The following is a 26,067-nucleotide window of genomic DNA, read 5'->3' as shown; positions in this document are numbered from 1 at the left end:
TATTTTCAGTTTGTCAAGTAGAAGTAGTTTAATCCCATAATAAGAAAGATAGCCTAGGGAATTTAGGGCTGTTTTCACGTAGTACCAACATTTAATTTTCGTAAAAGTCATGTAATACCCAGAATTTTCGTGGCGCTTCGCGCCCAGTAGATATCGAGTGAAAACTATGTTTCAGTAGGGGTTTCAGCTTTTCCGTGGCCATTTAATGGCCACATTTTTTTCTATGGCCGGCCACAGATATCTCATGGCCGGCCACATCAAAATCCGCGGCCAGTATAGTTGGCCACGGGAATGCTGAAATTCCATCTCCTATTTTTAACGAAAGTATCGCTGAATATATTTAGATACCGGGTTGAGTGGTTCCGTTCACACCGCATTGTCGCCTATATATCAATTATTCATCACAGTAAGTATGCCCCCCCCCCCCCATAACGTTTGAAACTGCCGCTTCGCAATCTAGCAATTACCTATTATACCTAGCAGCCCATGACGTGTCCTACTCTGGAAAAGTGGACTTTGACTTCTTTATTGTTAGACCTGTTTTAGCAGATCACCGTTGAAACTTTCTGGACAAAAGACATGAAATATATTTTCTGATTTTGTATATTTCTTTCAATCACGAGTTTTATTCGTTGAGCTCTAAATATAGTTTCAGTTCTTTTGTCTGGAGAACATACATGTTGAAGTTTAAAAGCACGTATATTTTCCGAAAATAAAGATATACACTATATGGCATTTTACGATCTGCACTATTTTTAATTAACGTATATTAATCGCGCCAAGTGTTTAAGTCGTATCCGACACAATTTCTCCGTATTACTCTTCGACTGAACTAAGGGTCTTATAATATGGGCGAGGGCGCCATGCCATCATATTCTTTAAAACCGTGTGTTCGAATAAACAAAGGATTAATATCGCATTACCATATCAATACTATTATTTACATCCAATGATGTGGACGACTGCTTATTCTGTCAAACATTGACACCTCCTGGGATGCATTAATATGAATCACGCTCATGCGAACGAATTACGAACGTTTTCACAACTGCTTACTTACTTGAGTAGATTTGAAGTCACTAAATTCTACTTCTACTTCAAGCAGTTTTAGGTTGCTTATGAAAGAAATACTTTTACTCGTACTTGAATAGATTTTTTTCGTCGCTACTTCTACTTCTACTTGAGTAGCTTTCTTGACTACTTTGACCACCTCTGAGCTTACAGCCACATTCCAGCTTACAGTCGTAACGTACTACCTGGACGCGATGCTATATTAAATTGGCTCATGAGAGACTTCGCATCGCGGACAGCCCTTGTGGTTTATGTACCTTCACCGTTTTATTGAGAAAAAGCTTGCACATGAAAGTTTGTAATTGTACAACTCTTTCGAGCACAACTTTTAGAATCGCGATTTGCGATGATACTCATCCTACTGCTTTGCAGACCGATTTCCAAATCAACGTTTCGGAAATTGCCGACTTCAAAATTTTTTATACATATTCGTTCACTTAAAACATGCACATTTTGAAAAATTCTACTTGGCAACGATACAGCTCATAAAGTAGACCAATTATTGACAAAACGTGCAGGTAAATTCACGCCAGGACTATCGGACCGCAAACTTTTGGAATAGCACCCTCGGAACTATTAAAACTAACAAAACTCAGTATAGCTTTTCGTTCCATACTGACAGCAATGGTGCCGACCTACAATCAACCCCAGTGACAGGTATAGGCATGCGCCCACCAAAATATACGTTGGCCTTCAGACTCTCATGACGTTATCAATGAAATTGCGCACGGAAAAGCAGGCTCACCTTCCAAGTTTCAAACACACGTCTTGATGCATACTATTCCAAAAGAATTAACACATTGAATGTCCGTAGCGAGTTATTTCGAGCGGTATAAATTACAGTATTCTTGAAGGTGCCGGAACAGTTAACTGCTGTGAGCTCCAGATTCATCATTATATAGGCTTACTATGGGCTGTAGGAACCGACATCACAAGTCGTAATGTTATAAATATGTATCGGTATACATGTTCCATATCGCGCTTAATATTAGATTTTCACCCTATTCCCAGACAATCTGATCAGATGTACCGGTAGAGCTATTTTCTTTTAAAATTAGGGGCACATAATTCTCAATTTTGCATGCTATTATCTTACATTATAATCAATAGAAATTGGAATCCTTCAAACGTAATTTCAAATATTCTATCGTGACACGCTCACGATTCCAAATTATTATTTATTGATGGAGTGCAGATTGCGCGAGTTAAATTTTCAAGATTTGGGATCCCAAATCTTGATGACCTTCAACATATAGGCCTACTAATTGCCTGTAGACTGGCGCATAATTTCCCATCAATGACCGCAATTTGGCCACCCTTATGTCCTATATAAACAAAGTTGCTCGGATCTGTATGTACCAAATGAAAACTACATGATAGAAATACGCTTGCCTTACGGTTGTAACTATCAGACGAGCATCTACATGCGATCTTGACACTAGTGATTAGGTCCAATATCGAATCAAAGCAAAGACTTTCCTGATACTTCGTGCTGGTCTTCCTATACAATAAAAAGGAATCCCTATTCTATTAATAATACTTCTTTGTTGGAATTGTATTTGCTTACCCGATCGCGCGCGTTAGTGTGTTATGTTGTATTGTCATCGTTATTCTGTCGAATGGAACCACGGCGTCTTCCACATTCTTTTAAACATGGAGACAGATAGCATGCGTATGCGTAAAGCGTAGCGGTTGAGCGCTCTCCGCTTGATTGGTGTGTATCAGACCGACAGCGTTCTCGCGGGCGCCGATCAAAGCATTGCTGCGCGTGAATGTACTGTCTGAGTGAAAGAAACATTGGAAATGGACATGGACATGTCTGAGTTAGAAGACGGTGATATTGAGCAGATACTGGCAGTGTTGCTTGTTCAGAAAAACACCTGATTGGCATTGGTTCTTCTCGTTTTTTTTTTCTGAGATGTATGAATTGGTGATTCGGAGAAGTCGTATGCCGCATGTTCAAGCATGTGATATACTTTCTAAGAGTGGTTCTCAAACTTGGGGGCGTCAAACCATCTGAACGTGGGCGCGAAGCCGTCTGAGAGAAAATATGTTTTTTGAATTAGGAATAAGTTTATTTTCTGCTGAAACTTTCAAATATCAACAACGGCACTTATCATAAATACATTACGATTTTAAATGTCATACTTGCGTCGTACCACCCTCCAAGTATAGCCTATTGCGGTGAACAATTTACAATATTTACCATATTACCGCAGGCATGTAGAAACCAGTGTTGGGAATAAGTCACTACCGTTGAGTCACGAGTCATTTTGAGTCATTGGACATTTTGACTCGAGTCAAGTCAAGTCAATCGATTTTTGAAGGTGACTCGGGTCAAGTGAAGTCACTCGATTTTCTGAGGTGACTTGAGTCAAGTCGAGTCAAGTCAAGTCAAGTAAGTCGCGAGTCAAGTCACAATTGAAGTCAAGTCGCCTTTTCGAAGTATGAGGCATGATTACGTCATTGCATTTTGCTGGCTGTCTGAAATACAGATTGAGTGGTCACTGGTCATTGATTCCGAACCGATGAACGAATATAGAGTTAAATATACTCGCAAAAAGGCGCTGTATCGCTCGCATATAGCCTACGTAGAACTGTTAAACTACTGAAGTAATTGCAAAGCCTCAGTTTATTGTTACCAGTCAAAATAGAGAACAGAGATATGAATTGATAAAATGCAATACATTACCCTTTTAAAGTTGATATGATACAATTCGAGCCTGCGCCAATGGTTGAGGACTATATAAACTATATTCGAATTCAATTTTAATAAAACAAGAGGTTTGCTTAAGGTATAAGAACAGTGAACAGAAATAGACATTTTGCTATTTTATCACGTTACTGCCAGTTTGCGACAACGTATAAGCTGTAAGCTTCGATCAGTTCGTTTGCGGTCAATTTATTTGTGAGAGAACAATCGAGGCTCAGTGAAACGCACATTCATTAAATGATTGGTCGCACTCACGGGCTAAACAAGCGTTTCGTGAACAATCCGAACATATGTAAGATACAGTGCTTTTTATCGACACCGATTACTTGATGACTTGAAATTGACTCGTGAATTTTGCCCCGAGTCACGAGTCAAGCCACATTTCCGATACGTTGAGTCAAGTCAATTGAAGTCATTTTAGCAAAGTGACTCGAGTCAAGTCGAGTCATACGAAAAAGGTGACTCAAGTCTGACTCGAGTCAAGTCATGACTCGAGTCATCCCATCACTGGTAGAAACCGCTTAGATGAAAGTATTAATTTTCGTCTGCAGACCGGCCATAATGTCATTTGAATAACCATTTGATCAGAATTGGTTCGGTATAATCTCCACTTTTCTCTCTTTGTCGGTATCCAGAAACCACTGAAGATTTTTTAATCCGCTGCCCAAAATATGATCTGCATCGTACTTTCCTTGTTGCGAATTGTGCTGAATTAAATGTTGATTTCTGCCTTAAAATACTCCTCATTGAGGACATAATTATCCCATTCAGCATTGAATGCGTGTTATTCTGCACCCGCGATTTGTGAATATCTGTAACTGTTTAACTTCCCAGCACTCGAAAATTTCCTTTTTTATATATTTGATATTTTTCGTGGTGCTGAAACGCTACTTTACAATATTGTGTCTTTTATCCACTACGTAGCCTACGTCATAATTTACTGCTTTTCCACTCTTCCTATTTCTGCACCTTTCTTGTCCAACGGCATATACACACCGTGCACTGACAGTATGCATAGGCACAGATCGAGTGTATGTCAGTCTGTGTACCATGAGTCGGTGTACATGTCGCAAAAACATCAAAGACAAAAATCAACTCGGCCTTTTCTTTTTACGCCATTATTGACTTTGGTGCGAAAGACCGACATGTGATGAGCGCCAAATTTTTCTTATAATAAACAACAACATCAACTCCGATTGTATTACTTTAAAATCAAGCCGAATTCGCTGTACCGTGTTCACTTTCTTTGAATAGTATATTCATATTGAAATTAACCGAATATTTTAGGCTGACACTCGTCAGGTGTAATCGTCAGCAATTAGTAGCCGCTCACGCTTGCATCTGTGTGCCTTGGAGTCAACCTTTAACAAAATACATCAGCCCAAGCTTTGTGTACAAAATGAGTTCGCGAACCATCTTGAAATAGTATATTGAACGCTCTCTTATTTGGGATCTAATCCCATGCTGGTGACGTCATATTTTGGGATACGATTGTTGATATACAATGTTCTTTTGAATTCTCTACTAGTTGCTGACGATTACCCCTGACGAGTGCAAGCCGAAAGTATTCGGGTCAAGTTCAATATGAATAACCTATACCATTCAATTTTAGCCTATATTGAAGTTCTGTACCTCCAAGAAGCTGTTCACTTTTAAGCAACTTGACAGTGGCATATGGAAAAAAGCTTTTTACCAGCTCGGAGGACAATAATATTTCTGAAAAAAGAAATATCACTAAAGAGAGATAATACCCGGGGATGGCGTGAACGTGAGGTTCGCGTTCGCGCCCTGTGTGTGAACCTCCGAAATTTAGAGGTTCACGTTCACAAACGAACCTTGTTTGGTTTTGCACTGTGAACCTTTTTCATATATTACAATTTTCATATCATTATAACATCTTTGATTGAAATCTATTGTATTCTAACTGCGGGCCACTCTATGCGCTGGTAGCATAAAAAAATCAACCCTAAATGAGCATGCACCTTGACGATATCAAATATGTTACATGCTTTGTTATATAAGTTTGCTCGAAATATCCAGCTTTCTGTTTGTGAATATCTAGTGACTCTCTGCGGCGAGCTTGACCCGCTATCACACAACATCAAGAGCGAAATACGCTACATGTAGGGAGTGGGCGAATGATGCTTATTCCACCAATCAATGAAATTGATATAGTTGTCGAATGTAAAAAATCATGCAAGCGTGAGATGTCCATCTCGATTTCATATGTTTATTGTATCATAAAAACCAAATCTGTGCGATTGGGGTGTTGGCTACTGGTATATAACTTGTTAATGGGGTAAAACCCGTTTTACATTCTGCTCAACATCAACGTAGCAACACTCAGACGCCTAATACATTGTCCGGTCTGGCCTAGACTGTTAAGGCGTAAGCTTATATTCCCTTACAAGTCCCCGTCGAAATTGTTTGCAAAGCGACGGAAGACATTGATTTTATGTGATTATTATATCATTTGATCTCTCCAGTTGATACATTTGGCGACGCTTAAAAAGTCACTATGTATATCAGCATAGGGGCATTATGTGGCCCAAGTCGTGTCGCAAGGTATGGCGTACATTAATATATATCACGGCACTGAAATCTAGGATTTAAATAAGCAATATGACGTCACTTGACGTCATGAGGTTCACGTTCGCGTTCACACAGAACATTTCAAAAAGGTTCGCGTTCACACAAACCTGAACCTTTAAGAGGTTCACACCATCCCTAATAATACTTGATATATCGTTTCCAAGCGACAAATAGCCGCACGGTGGCCCACGGGATACTAACCCCTGGGCAAATGTGTACTGACCAAACATGCAGCTTTCATCCCAACCCTGTATTGTCATAGGATAGAACCATCAACGTCAGAGCAGGTCTCCGAATATGTGAAAAGGAATAGGCGAATCAATCTCGTGTACAACAAATATCTTCATAATTCATTTTTTTTTTCAGTTTTTGAGTTGGTGAAACAATCATCGTTGATATACTGACGTACAATGACAAGCCACATATTCCCGATTGAAGCAAAATGACATATGTCTTCTAATATATGTGCAAGTTTTAGAATCTTTTTCTTTCACCGTGATACTGATGCTTAATAGCCGAGATCTTCCCACTTACTTAACATACGTGAAACCCGCGACAGTAGTATATAGTTTGGGCGATTTATAATAAACAAACAAGAATTATCAATATAATAAGTATTGAAAGAATTAGCTCATTCTCAATTTAGCAGCAATACTTTTATGACCCTGTGTGCGGCAGTCAAAAAGGGGGAATAATCCCCGCTAGAGAGAAAAATAACAAAGAATCCCGATTGACCTTTGTACTCTGGTCTGACACGAAACTTGGGATTTATTATAATGCATTGTAATTTTACTGTAATTTTGCACGATCCACAGCTGACTTCGGTCGTACACGACGGTGATAATAGTTGCCTGCCCTGACTCGTTGTTCCATGGTCCAATTTCGTAGCTTGGAAGCAATAGCCTGTCAAACTGGTTGACTTGTCGTTCCGCGGTTGATTCAATTTCGTGTACGGGGGTTCATAGGAATAATTGCCGGTCGTGACGTCAGTATAGTTTTCTTCTGATCCATGAGATCCTGGTGCGTGTTTTAGGTGTCCATACGTTCGGCTGTGTAAGATGACGCTTCTGGTCTGTCTCATACTGTCGCACTTGAACCCGTTTGCTTTGTTGTCCACCCAGACAGTAACGAGAAATGATCTGTTATGATTATAAATATGTGTGTCATTTCGAGTCATACCGAGAATCAGAATGAATGTCGTAGTAGAAATTTGTATTAGGCGACCCGACATAGATTAGCTTAAATAAAGTAACATTATGAATATAATAAGTAATTAAACAAATAGCTGATTCTCAATTTTGCTCGCATCAACGTGTTAACCCCCGGTGTTACGTACCTAGTATTCGGTGCAAGCAACAAATGTGGCTGTTCCATACCTATACCGCGTTCTAGCGTCTTCATAAGGACAGACAGTCCCATCCGAACAATGTATTTATGATGGGTTCTTTTTACTGCTTCACGTCTGGTCAAGCGTAATCATACCAGTGCCTATAAATGATATGCAATTTACCGCGGGATATTAATTTTGTATGCTGTACATGATGTACAACTTGAATCGATCTGTTGTCGTACTGATGCTTTTCCCGTCTGTACGATAGATATGGATCACGAGTTCACTGCGCACTTGTCGTTCGAGTGCGACTAATTTCGCTGTAGACAATCAATTGTGTTCGCGTGTACCGTAACATATCCTTAATACATGTTATGCCAACACCTCCAAACATATTTACAGTATCATACTACGGATATATAGATTCGGCGGAGTGTTACCGTCAGAGAATTGCTGTGTCACCCTTTCGAGCCTCGCATTTACCGTTGGAACTCTGAAACTACGAGTACGATGTCAGATTCAGTTGTATAGTGACGAATCGGGATAGCTCGCTTCATCGGGGATTAGTGGACTCACCTTATTTCACTGAAACACGCTCAGTTGCGGTGGTGCAATAATGGGGGATGAATTGTGGCAGATAATACGTGATGCAATCTAGCCTGCTTTCGGTGAGGTGTAAAGATGAGCGGGAGACTTCGAAATCTGAATCCACCCCGACTCGGGTTGCCAAATCAAAGTCCAAAAAATCCGGCTGGCACGTAAAGTCCTGTTATTTCCACATGTTGTGAGGGTAAAATATAGCATAAATCCGACTCTCAAGGCCATTTGGCTGCATCCAGTCCGGCTTCGCTCAAAACTGATGAAATCTGCGCCGGGCCCGGAGATGATTCGTGACCACCCCCGTCCAGACAAAATAGTTCTGCTGTAATGTGGGTGTCGTTGCATAATAATTTGCGTAAAACGAAACTTTATATCACCCCTTTGGCGAAATTCTGTTTGATTCGTCTAAACCGGTGCTATTAGTGTAATTTGATTTGGCACCACAAGAATTATATTGGCAAAATCTTATCGATCACACAACGATAACAACCTTCCCCGTCAACAACCCCGACGGGATATAACCATGTAGATTTCATTCATATTATTATTAAGAGGTATTCCACCACGTTCACACGATATTATCACGTACGATTCCTTTGGCATGGTTGTTTTTGTTAGTATTGTAACATGGTGATCACTAACAGGGGGCTGTTAATCCAGGTCCAAAGAGTCTGGAAATACGTTAGCAATACAACCGGCGGCCGGTAGGGTATTAGAGAGAATTGCTTATTTTTTCGACGGGAACGGTGATCACACTGACTGGGTTTCATAACTCGTCGTTGGAATGCTTGTAATTTCGGTGTGGTGTGATGAACGCAAATCAGCTGTGATCAATCGAGCGTGACACAATCGATGTCAGTCATCAATCCGCCTGTATGACAAAACTCGCGTCTTCGGGTTGACAGCAACACAATGCGATCCATTTGATGTCCCCATCGACCCTCCTATTTTAATAGGTTTACCATACGGCCTCATTTAGGGGAGCATATGTCCTCCTTTTCCTAGATATGTCACCCCTTCGCCCAAATATACTCTCTTTCTGTCAATTTGTCCTCCTTGTTAGCTTAACATATCCAAAAAACACCACAAGTACCGCAAAATGTGGGCCAGGATTACGAAAGTCGGGTATTTACGTAGCCAAATCGAAAAAAATGACGCTATGATGGCATTGTGCAGGCTACTACGTGGATACGGGGGCCTGTGTAAACATGTATAGGTGAAAAGTAAAAGCGACCCAAACTAGGCTACCTTTACATGAAAAAGATCGAGCGCACTCGACCATGTCGGGGTATACCCACCTTAGTACAGCGAAATGATCCAATGTCGTAGCTAGAATAGCCGGGGTGGCGGTACATCATTCTCACAAGATGCACTTTGGAATGCGTGTGAAATCGACATCGCCTGTTACTCGACTGAAGCAAGTCGCCACTGCAATCCCTCTCTGTGTATACACAACGTAGGCTATACTAGGTACTGCAGATCCAGACGAAGCTACGCATTCTAGCGAGGTTATCGAGATAGCTGGAGTGATTTACAACACATGCTAAATTTACTTCAAATGGAAGGACAAAATATATAGCTTTTGAAGTACTCAAGTAGAAGTAGTTTTAAAGAAATGTCGGTATCGTGAAATCGCTTTCTATCCTAATTATAAAGAGTAAAGAGTAGGTCCCCATAAAACTGTCGAGCCAAAATACAGTTTTGAAGCGATCCAGTAATTTGTAAATCTTATTTATGGGTTGCACGGTGTGTAAATTGATTAGAGAGAAGCAGACACGGCGGTGCCTGTATAACAAGGCTGTTCTCAAATCCACATTGTCCTCGTTATTATCGGCGAGATATGGCTTTGCAGTGACATTGCGGTCGTTAAAATACATTGATTAAATAGGATTTATTCCTCATATATGGGGATCAATGGGTGAGTAATGTATCGATTCAGCAATTCGGTCCACCAAGTACTTAATTTTCTTATATCCGGCCCGTCGACTGAAGGAGTTGCCCGCCCCCCTTGTATAACACATATGTAAATGGTACAATAGCGACAGCTAACGGTTGTTAATCATCCATAAAAATACATCTGACCGGTAATACAGCCCTTAAGGATAAACTAGGAATATCTGTGTGAGTCGCCTCGATTGACCCATGCGGCAAGTTTAGACACTAAAGTATTTTGAGGTGTGATATAATCCTAGTAATTGTACTGTATTTTTCCACGCACACGTACCACAATCGAAAACGGGGTTCGCCCGTCTGATTCCCAGCGTTTGCCTCGAAGAAAGTATCGGGTATAAGTGACCATGGATCTACGCCAAGTCTGTCCACCACTTTTGAGTAGATATTTGGAAAGACTGGCTCGTGATCACCTCCATACAAGGCCTAATAGTTCTGCGTACAGCGAAACTTTGTAGCGACCTATTTGCGGGCTGTGCATGTGTTGTTAGTGCAATCGTGTTTAGTCCCACAAAAACGTAGTCATTTGAGGATGAATAAAATCTTACCCCACAACGATACCAAATTTACCCCCTCAACGACTCCAACGGTATGTATTTATGTAAATTTCATATTTTTATGAAAAAGCTAATCGACCACAAGATACTGTTACGTACCATCTCTTTCGGTGGGGTTTGTTAGTATTGTAAAATGATGATCGGGAGCTATGGTCTTTTACACTAGGTCTAAAAGGGTAGGGGTATTCGTTAGTGATACACTCGTCTGACGGTGGGGTATTCGACAAAATAACTCTGTTTTTACTACGGAAACCATGATCATACTTACGGGCTCTCATCACTTGTCGTACGAATGCTTGTAATTTCGGTGTGATGTACTCAAAACAGCTGTGATCACTGCGAGTGTGACGCGATCGAAGTCAGTCCTATCAGCTGTCTGAGGAAACTCGTATACTCAGTAAGAGAGAGAGAGAGAGTCTTTATTTTCATCCAACCAAAATACATAACACTCGGCAGTGATGGTGGTACAGAAAATATGCTTGCACAGTATTCGGTATTAGATAGGAATGATCGATAAGACCGTGAAGGTCATCTAGTCTGATCACACCAGCATCAAACAGGTACACTTGACTCTAAACAGTCTGGCTGTAAAGGTTGACGGCAATGCGATATATTTGATCCCCCCATCGATCCTCATACTAATGGGGTTGGCGTGCCTCCTTCTCCAGGAAAATATCCTCGCATAAATGTACTCCTTTTTGTGAATTTATCTTCCGTTTTAGCTTAAAATACCCAAAAAGACCGTGAATAACGCGAAATAGGGACCTACGAGAGGCGGGTAGGGTCTATCTTGCTGTTTTCGGATGATCCTGCTATTCAAATGTAGGATTTTGGTGTAGGTCTGATTGATAACTTTATAAAAGTGAAGTAAACTCATTACAAAACTACTTTCTGCTTTTTTGAAGTCAAACGTGTAAAGAGTAAGTAATTTCACCTGAAAACGGTTGAGGAGTAAGTTAAAACGACTTGAGTATATAGTACAAGTACCGAGTACTCGAATCAGTAGCGTGACACCATTACTCACCCAAGTCCGCAACACACAAACCGAAGAAATAATATACAGATATGGAAATAACCCACGATATTTTCCGCTGACACGTTTCAGATTCAGTACAACTCGACAGTCAAGTCCATCTGGCTTCGGCTTGCAATTTGAAAGAGTTTGAAAAACCGGGGGTGGTACCTAAAAACGTGGTGTTGTTTTGTGTATTTCAGTGAAGCAAATTCAATTTAAATCTCAAACCACGCTATCCTGTGCCCGACATCATTGAAAATCGATTAAAACCTGATCACCACCTGGGTATTCAATCCGTTGTGTGTAAAATGGTATACCATGTTGGTATCGATCGTATATTAATTTTGCGATTTGCGTCGATCTGCTGTCAGACAGATATACTTTTACACACCCTTGAAATAAACAGTATTACCGCGTTGTCTATATTACGGCTCTGTGGTTAGACAATACAGATTAGCGACACTCCCAGACTGATCAATAGTGGGATACTCAAGCCCGTAAAACTCTCATTATCCTGTGAAATTATGCGACGCGTTTGGCGCCGCGACGTTGTCTATGTAGATCGCTATTCAATTAGATCCATCTCACCAACATATATACCGCCTGGTTATCAAGTGTTTTTATGTATGATCTGCCCCCGCTGTCTAGCGAGACGAGCCCACGGATTTTGGTGTCTGATTGATAATGTCATAAGAGTGTGGTAAATTCCTTTACAAACTACTTTACACATTTCAAAATCCCAACACCCGAAAAGTAAGTAGCTAAAACTGTTGAAGCGGAGGCAGTCTGAAACATAACGACTCATATAGCACAGATGGACAAATCCTAATCGAGTACTTCGGATAGAGCTGCATCCTTGAAATCGTTATTTCCTCAACAAATCGATACAAGAATGGATCTGCATGGAAATAAGCCTGAATATGTTCTGGTGACACTCGTTATGGAAAGCTAAATTCGCAATTCACCTGCTATGCCCACATCCCCAACAGAACATATTGGCAATTAATATCAGTCATATACTACACAAATACCCATTTACTCGAATGGTACCATGACTGAATTACTGTAGTGTAGGCGAATCAGCGTCTACTGATCCTCACAGTTGCCGTTTAAACAGGTTTTTGCTGGGGAGGGTCAACTGTGATCGGGCACGGCTCATCAATCTGCTACTTTCAGACTTATACGCGCGTGGGTTGAAAAAAAAATTGGCTCGGATGCTATGTCAGCTCAGGGCGACAATTCGAAGTTCTAAACGATACGGTTCGTCAAATAAAACACGACATCTTCAAAAAGGTATTAAAATCACCCGATGCTAAAATAAGTAGTACGGTAAAATTACTAATAAGGTATGTCTCCGGGGCGCCCGTCCATGCCCCCGTAACTATACGTTTCGGAAGGGTATACCGAAAGCCTCTTTACACTGTATTTTTCGCGTCTGTATAATTTCGTGTTGTTTGAGCGTGTCCGAGGATTCAATGTTGGTATTATAATCATTTATAGTGGGGTAATACAGCGATAAAAGAGACGGTATTACAATAGACACGACTCACCCTAGTCGAGTACTAGAAACCACCATGAAAGTAGGTCAACTTTATGTGACAGATTTGATAACACCAATACTACAAAATACCATTTATCGTCTGACGGTGAAAGATGTGGATTTGCGAATAGGGGTTGGTTGCAATACCACACGAGAAAATACACAAAGAGAGTCTTTATTTTAAACAAACCAAAATACATAACAAACGGCAGTGATGGTGGTACAGAAAATATACTTTGCACAGTATTCGGTACTAGATAGGAATGATCGATAAGACCGTGAAGGTCATCTAGTCTGATCACACAGTGTAAAGAGGCTTTCGGTATACCCTTCCGAAACGTATAGTTACGGGGGCATGGACGGGCGCCCCGGAGACATACCTTATTAGTAATTTTACCGTACTACTTATTTTAGCATCGGGTGATTTTAATACCTTTTTGAAGATGTCGTGTTTTATTTGACGAACCGTATCGTTTAGAACTTCGAATTGTCGCCCTGAGCTGACATAGCATCCGAGCCAATTTTTTTTTCAACCCACGCGCGTATAAGTCTGAAAGTAGCAGATTGATGAGCCGTGCCCGATCACAGTTGACCCTCCCCAGCAAAAACCTGTTTAAACGGCAACTGTGAGGATCAGTAGACGCTGATTCGCCTACACTACAGTAATTCAGTCATGGTACCATTCGAGTAAATGGGTATTTGTGTAGTATATGACTGATATTAATTGCCAATATGTTCTGTTGGGGATGTGGGCATAGCAGGTGAATTGCGAATTTAGCTTTCCATAACGAGTGTCACCAGAACATATTCAGGCTTATTTCCATGCAGATCCATTCTTGTATCGATTTGTTGAGGAAATAACGATTTCAAGGATGCAGCTCTATCCGAAGTACTCGATTAGGATTTGTCCATCTGTGCTATATGAGTCGTTATGTTTCAGACTGCCTCCGCTTCAACAGTTTTAGCTACTTACTTTTCGGGTGTTGGGATTTTGAAATGTGTAAAGTAGTTTGTAAAGGAATTTACCACACTCTTATGACATTATCAATCAGACACCAAAATCCGTGGGCTCGTCTCGCTAGACAGCGGGGGCAGATCATACATAAAAACACTTGATAACCAGGCGGTATATATGTTGGTGAGATGGATCTAATTGAATAGCGATCTACATAGACAACGTCGCGGCGCCAAACGCGTCGCATAATTTCACAGGATAATGAGAGTTTTACGGGCTTGAGTATCCCACTATTGATCAGTCTGGGAGTGTCGCTAATCTGTATTGTCTAACCACAGAGCCGTAATATAGACAACGCGGTAATACTGTTTATTTCAAGGGTGTGTAAAAGTATATCTGTCTGACAGCAGATCGACGCAAATCGCAAAATTAATATACGATCGATACCAACATGGTATACCATTTTACACACAACGGATTGAATACCCAGGTGGTGATCAGGTTTTAATCGATTTTCAATGATGTCGGGCACAGGATAGCGTGGTTTGAGATTTAAATTGAATTTGCTTCACTGAAATACACAAAACAACACCACGTTTTTAGGTACCACCCCCGGTTTTTCAAACTCTTTCAAATTGCAAGCCGAAGCCAGATGGACTTGACTGTCGAGTTGTACTGAATCTGAAACGTGTCAGCGGAAAATATCGTGGGTTATTTCCATATCTGTATATTATTTCTTCGGTTTGTGTGTTGCGGACTTGGGTGAGTAATGGTGTCACGCTACTGATTCGAGTACTCGGTACTTGTACTATATACTCAAGTCGTTTTAACTTACTCCTCAACCGTTTTCAGGTGAAATTACTTACTCTTTACACGTTTGACTTCAAAAAAGCAGAAAGTAGTTTTGTAATGAGTTTACTTCACTTTTATAAAGTTATCAATCAGACCTACACCAAAATCCTACATTTGAATAGCAGGATCATCCGAAAACAGCAAGATAGACCCTACCCGCCTCTCGTAGGTCCCTATTTCGCGTTATTCACGGTCTTTTTGGGTATTTTAAGCTAAAACGGAAGATAAATTCACAAAAAGGAGTACATTTATGCGAGGATATTTTCCTGGAGAAGGAGGCACGCCAACCCCATTAGTATGAGGATCGATGGGGGGGATCAAATATATCGCATTGCCGTCAACCTTTACAGCCAGACTGTTTAGAGTCAAGTGTACCTGTTTGATGCTGGTGTGATCAGACTAGATGACCTTCACGGTCTTATCGATCATTCCTATCTAATACCGAATACTGTGCAAGCATATTTTCTGTACCACCATCACTGCCGAGTGTTATGTATTTTGGTTGGATGAAAATAAAGACTCTCTCTCTCTCTCTTACTGAGTATACGAGTTTCCTCAGACAGCTGATAGGACTGACTTCGATCGCGTCACACTCGCAGTGATCACAGCTGTTTTGAGTACATCACACCGAAATTACAAGCATTCGTACGACAAGTGATGAGAGCCCGTAAGTATGATCATGGTTTCCGTAGTAAAAACAGAGTTATTTTGTCGAATACCCCACCGTCAGACGAGTGTATCACTAACGAATACCCCTACCCTTTTAGACCTAGTGTAAAAGACCATAGCTCCCGATCATCATTTTACAATACTAACAAACCCCACCGAAAGAGATGGTACGTAACAGTATCTTGTGGTCGATTAGCTTTTTCATAAAAATATGAAATTTACATAAATACATACCGTTGGAGTCGTTGAGGGGGTAAATTTGGTATCGTTGTGGGGTAAGATTTTATTCATCCTCAAATGACTACGTTTTTGTGGGGCTAAACACGATTGCACTAACAACACATGCACAGCCCGCAAATAGGTCGCTACAAAGTTTCGCTGTACGCAGAACTATTAGGCCTTGTATGGAGGTGATCACGAGCCAGTCTTTCCAAATATCTACTCAAAAGTGGTGGACAGACTTGGCGTAGATCCATGGTCACTTATACCCGATACTTTCTTCGAGGCAAACGCTGGGAATCAGACGGACGAACCCCGTTTTCGATTGTGGTACGTGTGCGTGGAAAAATACAGTACAATTACTAGGATTATATCACACCTCAAAATACTTTAGTGTCTAAACTTGCCGCATGGGTCAATCGAGGCGACTCACACAGATATTCCTAGTTTATCCTTAAGGGCTGTATTACCGGTCAGCTGTATTTTTATGGATGATTAACAACCGTTAGATGTCGCTATTATACCATTTACATATGTGTTATACAAGGGGGGCGGGCAACTCCTTCAGTCGACGGGCCGGATATAAGAAAATTAAGTACTTGGCGGACCGAATTGCTGAATCGATACATTACTCACCCATTGATCCCCATATATGAGGAATAAATCCTATTTAATCAATGTATTTTAACGACCGCAATGTCACTGCAAAGCCATATCTCGCCGATAATAACGAGGACAATGTGGATTTGAGAACAGCCTTGTTATACAGGCACCGCCGTGTCTGCTTCTCTCTAATCAATTTACACACCGTGCAACCCATAAATAAGATTTACAAATTACTGGATCGCTTCAAAACTGTATTTTGGCTCGACAGTTTTATGGGGACCTACTCTTTACTCTTTATAATTAGGATAGAAAGCGATTTCACGATACCGACATTTCTTTAAAACTACTTCTACTTGAGTACTTCAAAAGCTATATATTTTGTCCTTCCATTTGAAGTAAATTTAGCATGTGTTGTAAATCACTCCAGCTATCTCGATAACCTCGCTAGAATGCGTAGCTTCGTCTGGATCTGCAGTACCTAGTATAGCCTACGTTGTGTATACACAGAGAGGGATTGCAGTGGCGACTTGCTTCAGTCGAGTAACAGGCGATGTCGATTTCACACGCATTCCAAAGTGCATCTTGTGAGAATGATGTACCGCCACCCCGGCTATTCTAGCTACGACATTGGATCATTTCGCTGTACTAAGGTGGGTATACCCCGACATGGTCGAGTGCGCTCGATCTTTTTCATGTAAAGGTAGTTTGGGTCGCTTTTACTTTTCACCTATACATGTTTACACAGGCCCCCGTATCCACGTAGTAGCCTGCACAATGCCATCATAGCGTCATTTTTTTCGATTTGGCTACGTAAATACCCGACTTTCGTAATCCAGGCCCACATTTTGCGTTACTTGTGGTGTTTTTTGGATATGTTAAGCTAACAAGGAGGACAAATTGACAGAAAGAGAGTATATTTGGGCGAAGGGGTGACATATCTAGGAAAAGGAGGACATATGCTCCCCTAAATGAGGCCGTATGGTAAACCTATTAAAATAGGAGGGTCGATGGGGACATCAAATGGATCGCATTGTGTTGCTGTCAACCCGAAGACGCGAGTTTTGTCATACAGGCGGATTGATGACTGACATCGATTGTGTCACGCTCGATTGATCACAGCTGATTTGCGTTCATCACACCACACCGAAATTACAAGCATTCCAACGACGAGTTATGAAACCCAGTCAGTGTGATCACCGTTCCCGTCGAAAAAATAAGCAATTCTCTCTAATACCCTACCGGCCGCCGGTTGTATTGCTAACGTATTTCCAGACTCTTTGGACCTGGATTAACAGCCCCCTGTTAGTGATCACCATGTTACAATACTAACAAAAACAACCATGCCAAAGGAATCGTACGTGATAATATCGTGTGAACGTGGTGGAATACCTCTTAATAATAATATGAATGAAATCTACATGGTTATATCCCGTCGGGGTTGTTGACGGGGAAGGTTGTTATCGTTGTGTGATCGATAAGATTTTGCCAATATAATTCTTGTGGTGCCAAATCAAATTACACTAATAGCACCGGTTTAGACGAATCAAACAGAATTTCGCCAAAGGGGTGATATAAAGTTTCGTTTTACGCAAATTATTATGCAACGACACCCACATTACAGCAGAACTATTTTGTCTGGACGGGGGTGGTCACGAATCATCTCCGGGCCCGGCGCAGATTTCATCAGTTTTGAGCGAAGCCGGACTGGATGCAGCCAAATGGCCTTGAGAGTCGGATTTATGCTATATTTTACCCTCACAACATGTGGAAATAACAGGACTTTACGTGCCAGCCGGATTTTTTGGACTTTGATTTGGCAACCCGAGTCGGGGTGGATTCAGATTTCGAAGTCTCCCGCTCATCTTTACACCTCACCGAAAGCAGGCTAGATTGCATCACGTATGATCTGCCACAATTCATCCCCCATTATTGCACCACCGCAACTGAGCGTGTTTCAGCGAAATAAGGTGAGTCCACTGATCCCCGATGAAGCGAGCTATCCCGATTCGTCACTATACAACTGAATCTGACATCGTACTCGTAGTTTCAGAGTTCCAACGGTAAATGCGAGGCTCGAAAGGGTGACACAGCAATTCTCTGACGGTAACACTCCGCCGAATCTATATATCCGTAGTATGATACTGTAAATATGTTTGGAGGTGTTGGCATAACATGTATTAAGGATATGTTACGGTACACGCGAACACAATTGATTGTCTACAGCGAAATTAGTCGCACTCGAACGACAAGTGCGCAGTGAACTCGTGATCCATATCTATCGTACAGACGGGAAAAGCATCAGTACGACAACAGATCGATTCAAGTTGTACATCATGTACAGCATACAAAATTAATATCCCGCGGTAAATTGCATATCATTTATAGGCACTGGTATGATTACGCTTGACCAGACGTGAAGCAGTAAAAAGAACCCATCATAAATACATTGTTCGGATGGGACTGTCTGTCCTTATGAAGACGCTAGAACGCGGTATAGGTATGGAACAGCCACATTCGTTGCTTGCACCGAATACTAGGTACGTAACACCGGGGGTTAACACGTTGATGCGAGCAAAATTGAGAATCAGCTATTTGTTTAATTACTTATTATATTCATAATGTTACTTTATTTAAGCTAATCTATGTCGGGTCGCCTAATACAAATTTCTACTACGACATTCATTCTGATTCTCGGTATGACTCGAAATGACACACATATTTATAATCATAACAGATCATTTCTCGTTACTGTCTGGGTGGACAACAAAGCAAACGGGTTCAAGTGCGACAGTATGAGACAGACCAGAAGCGTCATCTTACACAGCCGAACGTATGGACACCTAAAACACGCACCAGGATCTCATGGATCAGAAGAAAACTATACTGACGTCACGACCGGCAATTATTCCTATGAACCCCCGTACACGAAATTGAATCAACCGCGGAACGACAATTCAACCAGTTTGACAGGCTATTGCTCCCAAGCTACGAAATTGGACCACGGAACAACGAGTCAGGGCAGGCAACTATTATCACCGTCGTGTACGACCGAAGTCAGCTGTGGATCGTGCAAAATTACAGTAAAATTACAATGTATTATAATAAATCCCAAGTTTCGTGTCTGACCAGAGTACAAAGGTCAATCGGGATTCTTTGTTATTTTTCTCTCTAGCGGGGATTATTCCCCCTTTTTGACTGCCGCACACAGGGTCATAAAAGTGTTGCTGCTAAATTGAGAATGAGCTAATTCTTTCAATACTTATTATATTGATAATTCTTGTTTGTTTATTATAAATCGCGAATGGGGGGATTCCGCCCAAACTATATACTACTCGCGACCACGACCAATGTTCCCTCTCAGCTGCCCACGTGCGCAATTGCGCAGTGCTGACACGGCCCCTGCGCACAGAAAATCTAAGCTGTGCACAAATAAAGCCGAGGTCGTTGTTGTTTGTTGTATCCATGGTGTTTGTCGACTACTATGATCAGTTACACCAGGCCAAGTTTCTTCATTTTTATTCCGTATAGATGCCCACTTGTAACACGGCATACTTCCAGGCTTTTATATAACCCCGCTTACACGGATGAGCTGGCGAGGAGGAGAAAAAGGCGAGGTGATGACCTTTTCTTGTAAATAAGTACCGATGCTTTTTTTCGTTGTGTTCGTCGAAATATTTTAAGAATAATCGCTATCAGACTGCAAAACCGTAAACAATCAATGTAAGACTCTGGAGTCACATATCAAATTTATTCACATGGACAGCATTAAGATGTAACTAATTAATTATTTGACTAACTAACTAACTAACTAATCTAATCTAATCAAAACAAACCACATGCACGTTATGAAATATTTGATAATATTAATAGTCGCGGATAGTCATTATTATTTTTGGGCCAGATCACATAACATTACGCCATATTGTAGTTGTTTACAGACTTAACTAATCGTATTGCATTCATGCGTATATCCTGTATACCTCAGGATAAGACTACATAGGTCATAGGGACTAGACAGTGATATGCAATCCATAACAGTTTATATAATAATCCATGAATGTACAACCTCTTCGGATAGCAGGACAGATATTCTAGAGTCGGTAAGTTTCTAGTAGTTACAGGCTTTCGACCAATGCTCAGCCCCCTGCATCCCATTAGCAATTGGAACGGTGATAGCGAGACTTATCAACAAATTACGATATTGGAACAAATGGGAATCGCGAATTGCTGAAGGGAAAATGCAATTATAAATAGCCTACTTTAGGAATTACGAATCAAGTAGGCATATACATATAATAATGTGTTTGCTCTTCTCTCAAACCACTTGAAATTTGCCGGAACGCACCGGACTGCTATGCTAAATTAGAAAGTTATTTTTCATGCCGTGATCACCGCGTAACACACTTCTTGTCTAATCTATACTTTCACCGATATATGAAGCTATACTATCTTCTGTTTCTACAGTGGTAATTAGAGTGCATTTCTACTGATCACGGGGATATGCTGGATTTGAATACAATAATTATCTGAAGCCTTGTCGACGCAGGTCTGCAAGCATTTCGACTGGTATGTAATTGGTGCGCATCTCTTCTTCGTAAGCAGAGCGTGTTGCTCCATCCATTTGCTCGGAAACGCGATTTGTTGGATCAAGTTGATGACTGGTGCCGCCTGAAATGTGAAATCCTGATTATCTAGACTTCACTTCGAATATTTCTATTATGTGCTACCGATATCTGCTTTGCATTCCGGGCACTTAGATTTTTGGGTCGCTCCTCCACACTCGCCTATGGCGTAAACATGGCCGTTGGGGCACTCAAACCAATGACCTTTGCTTTGAAACTGCATTGCATTACAAATATACTTCTTTTCCTCGGCAGTGATTCCGAAGTCAATTTTGAGCGCTGGGGCCTTCAACACAGAAATCGTCAATAATATTTCTAGAATAGTATAGCTAATACAATAAATCCTACTAGTTCGTATATCGTTTCAAACAATCGATCAACGTCATTCTTCACGGTAGATTCGTCATTGTAAGGAGCAATGGTTTCAAGCAGTAATTTACCAAGTTCTTCCACCATTTCTTTGACTCTGTCGGTTGTAAAATATCAACTTAGTCGGAATGTGGCATGAATAAGTTGCAACAAAATTGGTTGTAGGCCTATAGGCAGGAATTGGATCAATGTCAACTCGAACCTCCCCTATTTGGAGGTTGATTTAGGCCGCTCTCTACACCCGGTGTTGTGCAGGCAGTGTATTACACGAGGCCTAAATCCCAAAGGTGATCACTTATCATAGTAACGAAGTAGTTCAGCTTCTTTAGAGTACTCAAGTGGTTTTCCCTTACCAATTATTTCATATTGAAGTGGTTGTTTATACCCTACCTCTTTTTATACTTGGAATTTGTGGAACCTAGTGTTTGGGTATGTCTATGTCCACGCCTAAATTTTATGAACGACATTATCGAAATATCTGAGCGATGAAGTCTCCTTATAGGGGTAACTGAACGATCTGAACATAAGTTTGAAAATACGATTTTTATAATATTATAAGTTATATTGCGTAGGTCGTGAAGAAACGCCATGCAATATCTAAATATCCACCTCATAATTACCGACTGTATATGTCAGACCACTTGTCAGAGCAATCGAATTTTTGATAATATCTGCATGAATGTTTTTCAGATTTTCATTCTCCACTCACATATGAAGTAGTTTTGAAAGGTGGTGAAAATTGCTACTTCTATGTTTGTAACTGAGCAGATGTTCGGTATGTTACTTCGGCATTTACTACAAGTAAATAGCACACTCCAGACTTCACACGGATAATTTGTCTAAATATGCGATGACTCAGAGTGAAACGACTGTACCACTTAAAACACCACGAACTTAATCAATGAAGAAAAGCAAGAACAAATTTCTACGAAGCGGCACTTTCCCTCGTTAAGACACTAAATGTACCCACAGTGGTCGACTCAAAAATTTCTACTCAAGTGTTGCCGATTTATCTAGACCCCTCATCTCTACTTACCGGTCCGCGAAATTACGAAATCCTGGAGCGAAAGTAGGTCGGCAACTCATGAATCATACAACATAAAGATCAGACTATTTCCAAATGAACAGAAATACATGAACGTGAACATTAACACAGATCAGTCAGCTAGTAAATAAGGAGTCAGCAAACGGCGTGCAGAACATTTTCAGTTTCGTCACAATCCCACCAACCGCTTATCTGAAGCTGGTAATGGCATCGGTTACGCCAGTGGTTCGTAAAGTATTGATCGCAAAGGGAATAAATTTGGTTCTCTACGTCACCAAAGATATCGTTTAGGCTATTGTACGTAATATTTGCTTAAATTATTGCATAAAATGAATATTGCTAACAGTTCCGCTCTAATACCACAGGGTTGCACACCCTGACTAAAAATTACGAAGCAATACCGAGAATGTTATTACCGAGAATGTCACGACCGAAAACGGACATTACAGAGAAAGACAGGACCGAGAATAGACATTAACGATAATGATATTACTAAGAATGGCCGACCGATATTGGCATTACCGAGAAGGACATTACCAAGAACAAGATTTATATACCTAAGATTTGAAGCCCAATGTGCACATAGGGTTTCGGTAATCACAACATATGTAATCAAACTTCCTTGAATTTTGTTTTAATGTCACTGGATGTGTCACGCGGTGACAGTAAAAAGAAAATTTAACATAAAACCGTGATGGATCTCGCGTCGTCGAGAAGAGTATACTAACTAAAAAGGCTTTTGCCTAAGATATCGCGATAACAAACCGCCTGTCTTGGGTTGCGTCTGGCTAATTACAGACAGCGAGTTACGACGAAATACATATCACGAAGCATGAGATCTGATTGACCTCGGTTCGATTTCATTCCAGTCACGACCAGACCTCTCGAATAATTATATGTCCAAGACGGAATCTGTTATATCGTGAGGAATTTTGAGATGATTCAGCTGGCTTAGAAAAGTAACGTCTGCCCCACGTTTTATGCTTGTTTAATTGCTGATCGCCCTGCTCTAATATTGAAGCAAATGAATTATTATGTGCACTGACATGGTTGAAGTCGTTTCTGTATATCATGCGGAGGTGGTCAGTGACGAAGTGCTTCTACTTTTCAAAGTACTTCAAGTAGATTTTATCTACTTCCACTACTTCCTCAAGTGGTTATGATTTTAAAGTACTTCTACATCTACTTTACATTTTTCAGTTTTCTAGGCAAAATGTGGCTCAAACTACTTTCTTTTTTACTTACATGCAAATCTCTATTTCTACTTGTACTGGCGCCGTTGCTTCTACTTCAACCTAAATACCGAAGATGGCTACCTTGGCCACCTCTGATAATACGTCTCTTTTATATTATATTTTCTAAATATTCATGCAGGCATATTAAAATCAAGAACTCTAACGAAAAAAAATCGCGCGAAGTATGAAAAACAGTGAATAAAATACGCCTCGAAAGACTCCAATTCATTCTGATTTCAGAAATAATTTTTATTCACCATCGAGTTTTCCTCCTCCTCCATTAAGCGGTTCGGGACGTGACAGTTATAGCTCTGGGCTGAATATTTGTATAAGAGCACACGGTGATTTTCAGTGCTAGGTTTTGTGAAATCAATCGCAATTTTCAATGATCCGAGGACGAGTGAGCTTTAAATCCTGCTGCTCGCGATATATTGGAGAATGTTGGGAATCATCTATCAGAGCTCAGAATAAAAATAAGTCGTGCGATGGCATCAACCGGACTGAATCAATGATCTTTCTTGTATTGAATCATGCTTTAGAGAACGTTTACCTAGTTGCCTGTACCTTCTAAATTTCATAGATGCACGTCGCACTTGCGGATAATAAGACAGGATACGCAGTTAAAATAGTTTGAGAAACCCCGCTCTAAGATAATATGGATGGATATATTCATCGTAATAAATGTCACGTCAAGGGTAGGCGTTTTTTTTTTATTACTGACTTAAGGTAAAATTCACGTGAACACATCCTTCAACGGTTTGCACAGCTCCCAGTATAGATACCTCGGTACCTACTTTGAATCAATGTCCCGCAGATCTTCCGCTTTAGCGCGAATACCAAAATATTTCAGAATACTCTTGAGACGCTCAATTTCGTTGTTAAATCGCGCGTCCTCTTTTTCCGAGATTTGATATCTCTTTAACATGACCCACTTGTGAATTGCATTGATATCACACTTGAACGCTGAAAGACAGAGGCAGAGACTGTGATTATTATAAGTAGTTGTCCAGCTCGTCCCATCCTGCCCAGATAGTATTGCGACAACTGCGGGTATGGCTGAGAACCTCTGATGATTATACTTACTCTGCCCATTCGACTTTCATATACAGCGGAATATATCGGGAAGGTGTTCGACGGGGGTTTACGCCGTTTTGTGTATGCAGTCAAGCACGAAGTTTAATGAAGGAATTGTACGGTAAACCAATTCCCACTCATTATGCCGAAACATTAATAACTCTCAAGAAACGATCACCCAATATGACTGATGTAATAGCTCTTGCTTGTCGTGACTGATATAAGATATGTTAGAGTTAGGTGGAAAATACCTTATCCTATTTGTGTGTAATTAAGATGCATTGTTCGAACATAACAAGCATATTCAAATTTGCGATGGGTTCCATGAAGACTAGAAGTCGTAGGGACGGTAAACAACAAAATCAGCGTGGTCTTGTTGTCAGTGTTTGCGAGACAAGCCATCATGGTAACGTCGTGTTATCAAAGTTATTCTCACAGGCTTAGTCATATTTGATCAAAACATGGCGAGATAGCGTAGTGGTATAATCCACAGTTGCAACTCAATGGGTTGCCGGTTCGAGTCCGACCGAGGTGTCGACTCCAGAACTCCCGCCTCAATGTTGGAGATTTTTCTAGGCTCCTCCTCGCCATCTCATCCGCGTAGGCTGTGTCTTAGAAAAACCTAGAGCAGGGTCGTGCTATAAGTCGGAATAACGTTGAATAATATCGGACTGCTGTGAATGACCAACATAGTCGACAAACACCATGAATGCCACAAACAAACAAGCACATTCGCTAGAATATAACTTACGACAAGGGTCTGGAGTCCAAACCGTGAACGGAGTCATTGTTTTCACTGCTCACTGTGTTCAGATTCGAGTTTGTGTCATATCCAAATGGGCTATTGAATAGTGTGGGCATACCATGTTTATTTAAGGGGTTTCAGCCATTTAGGAGCCTTATTTGTATATGCTATATAATACCAAGTAACATTACTGATAGACGAATTACGAATAATTCGGTAAATTTACTATCCTTCGAAGTTAAAATGAAATGCCCGTCTAGGCCAGGGGTGGGCAAACTTTTGAGCTCGCGGGCCGCATTCAACATCTG

The 26,067-nt window shown here is 40.8% G+C and overlaps 1 protein-coding gene and 1 long non-coding RNA gene across 2 annotated transcripts in view; both read right to left on the bottom strand.

The window, feature by feature from the left end:
* LOC145436055 (uncharacterized) overlaps positions 1 to 26,067 on the bottom strand; it is a 307,559-nt gene that overhangs the window by 47,324 nt on the left and 234,168 nt on the right. The window lies entirely within an intron of this gene.
* LOC145435397 (NFX1-type zinc finger-containing protein 1-like) overlaps positions 20,487 to 26,067 on the bottom strand; it is a 98,023-nt gene continuing 92,442 nt past the window's right edge. The window contains exons 33-36 of the mRNA XM_080312673.1: positions 24,735 to 24,903; positions 21,640 to 21,757; positions 21,397 to 21,577; positions 20,487 to 21,337 (exon numbers count right to left, since the gene is read on the bottom strand). Of these exons, the coding sequence (XP_080168799.1) occupies positions 21,192 to 21,337; positions 21,397 to 21,577; positions 21,640 to 21,757; positions 24,735 to 24,903 (614 nt within the window). The 3' untranslated portion in view covers positions 20,487 to 21,191. The remainder of the gene's footprint in view (positions 21,338 to 21,396; positions 21,578 to 21,639; positions 21,758 to 24,734; positions 24,904 to 26,067) is intronic.

This window comes from Botryllus schlosseri, chromosome 3 (genome assembly GCF_051294905.1).
Source record: "Botryllus schlosseri isolate E-star chromosome 3, Bs_hap1, whole genome shotgun sequence".
In the NCBI taxonomy this organism is placed as follows: Eukaryota; Metazoa; Chordata; class Ascidiacea; order Stolidobranchia; family Styelidae; genus Botryllus; species Botryllus schlosseri.
This window is presented reverse-complemented; position numbering and strand designations above follow the sequence as displayed.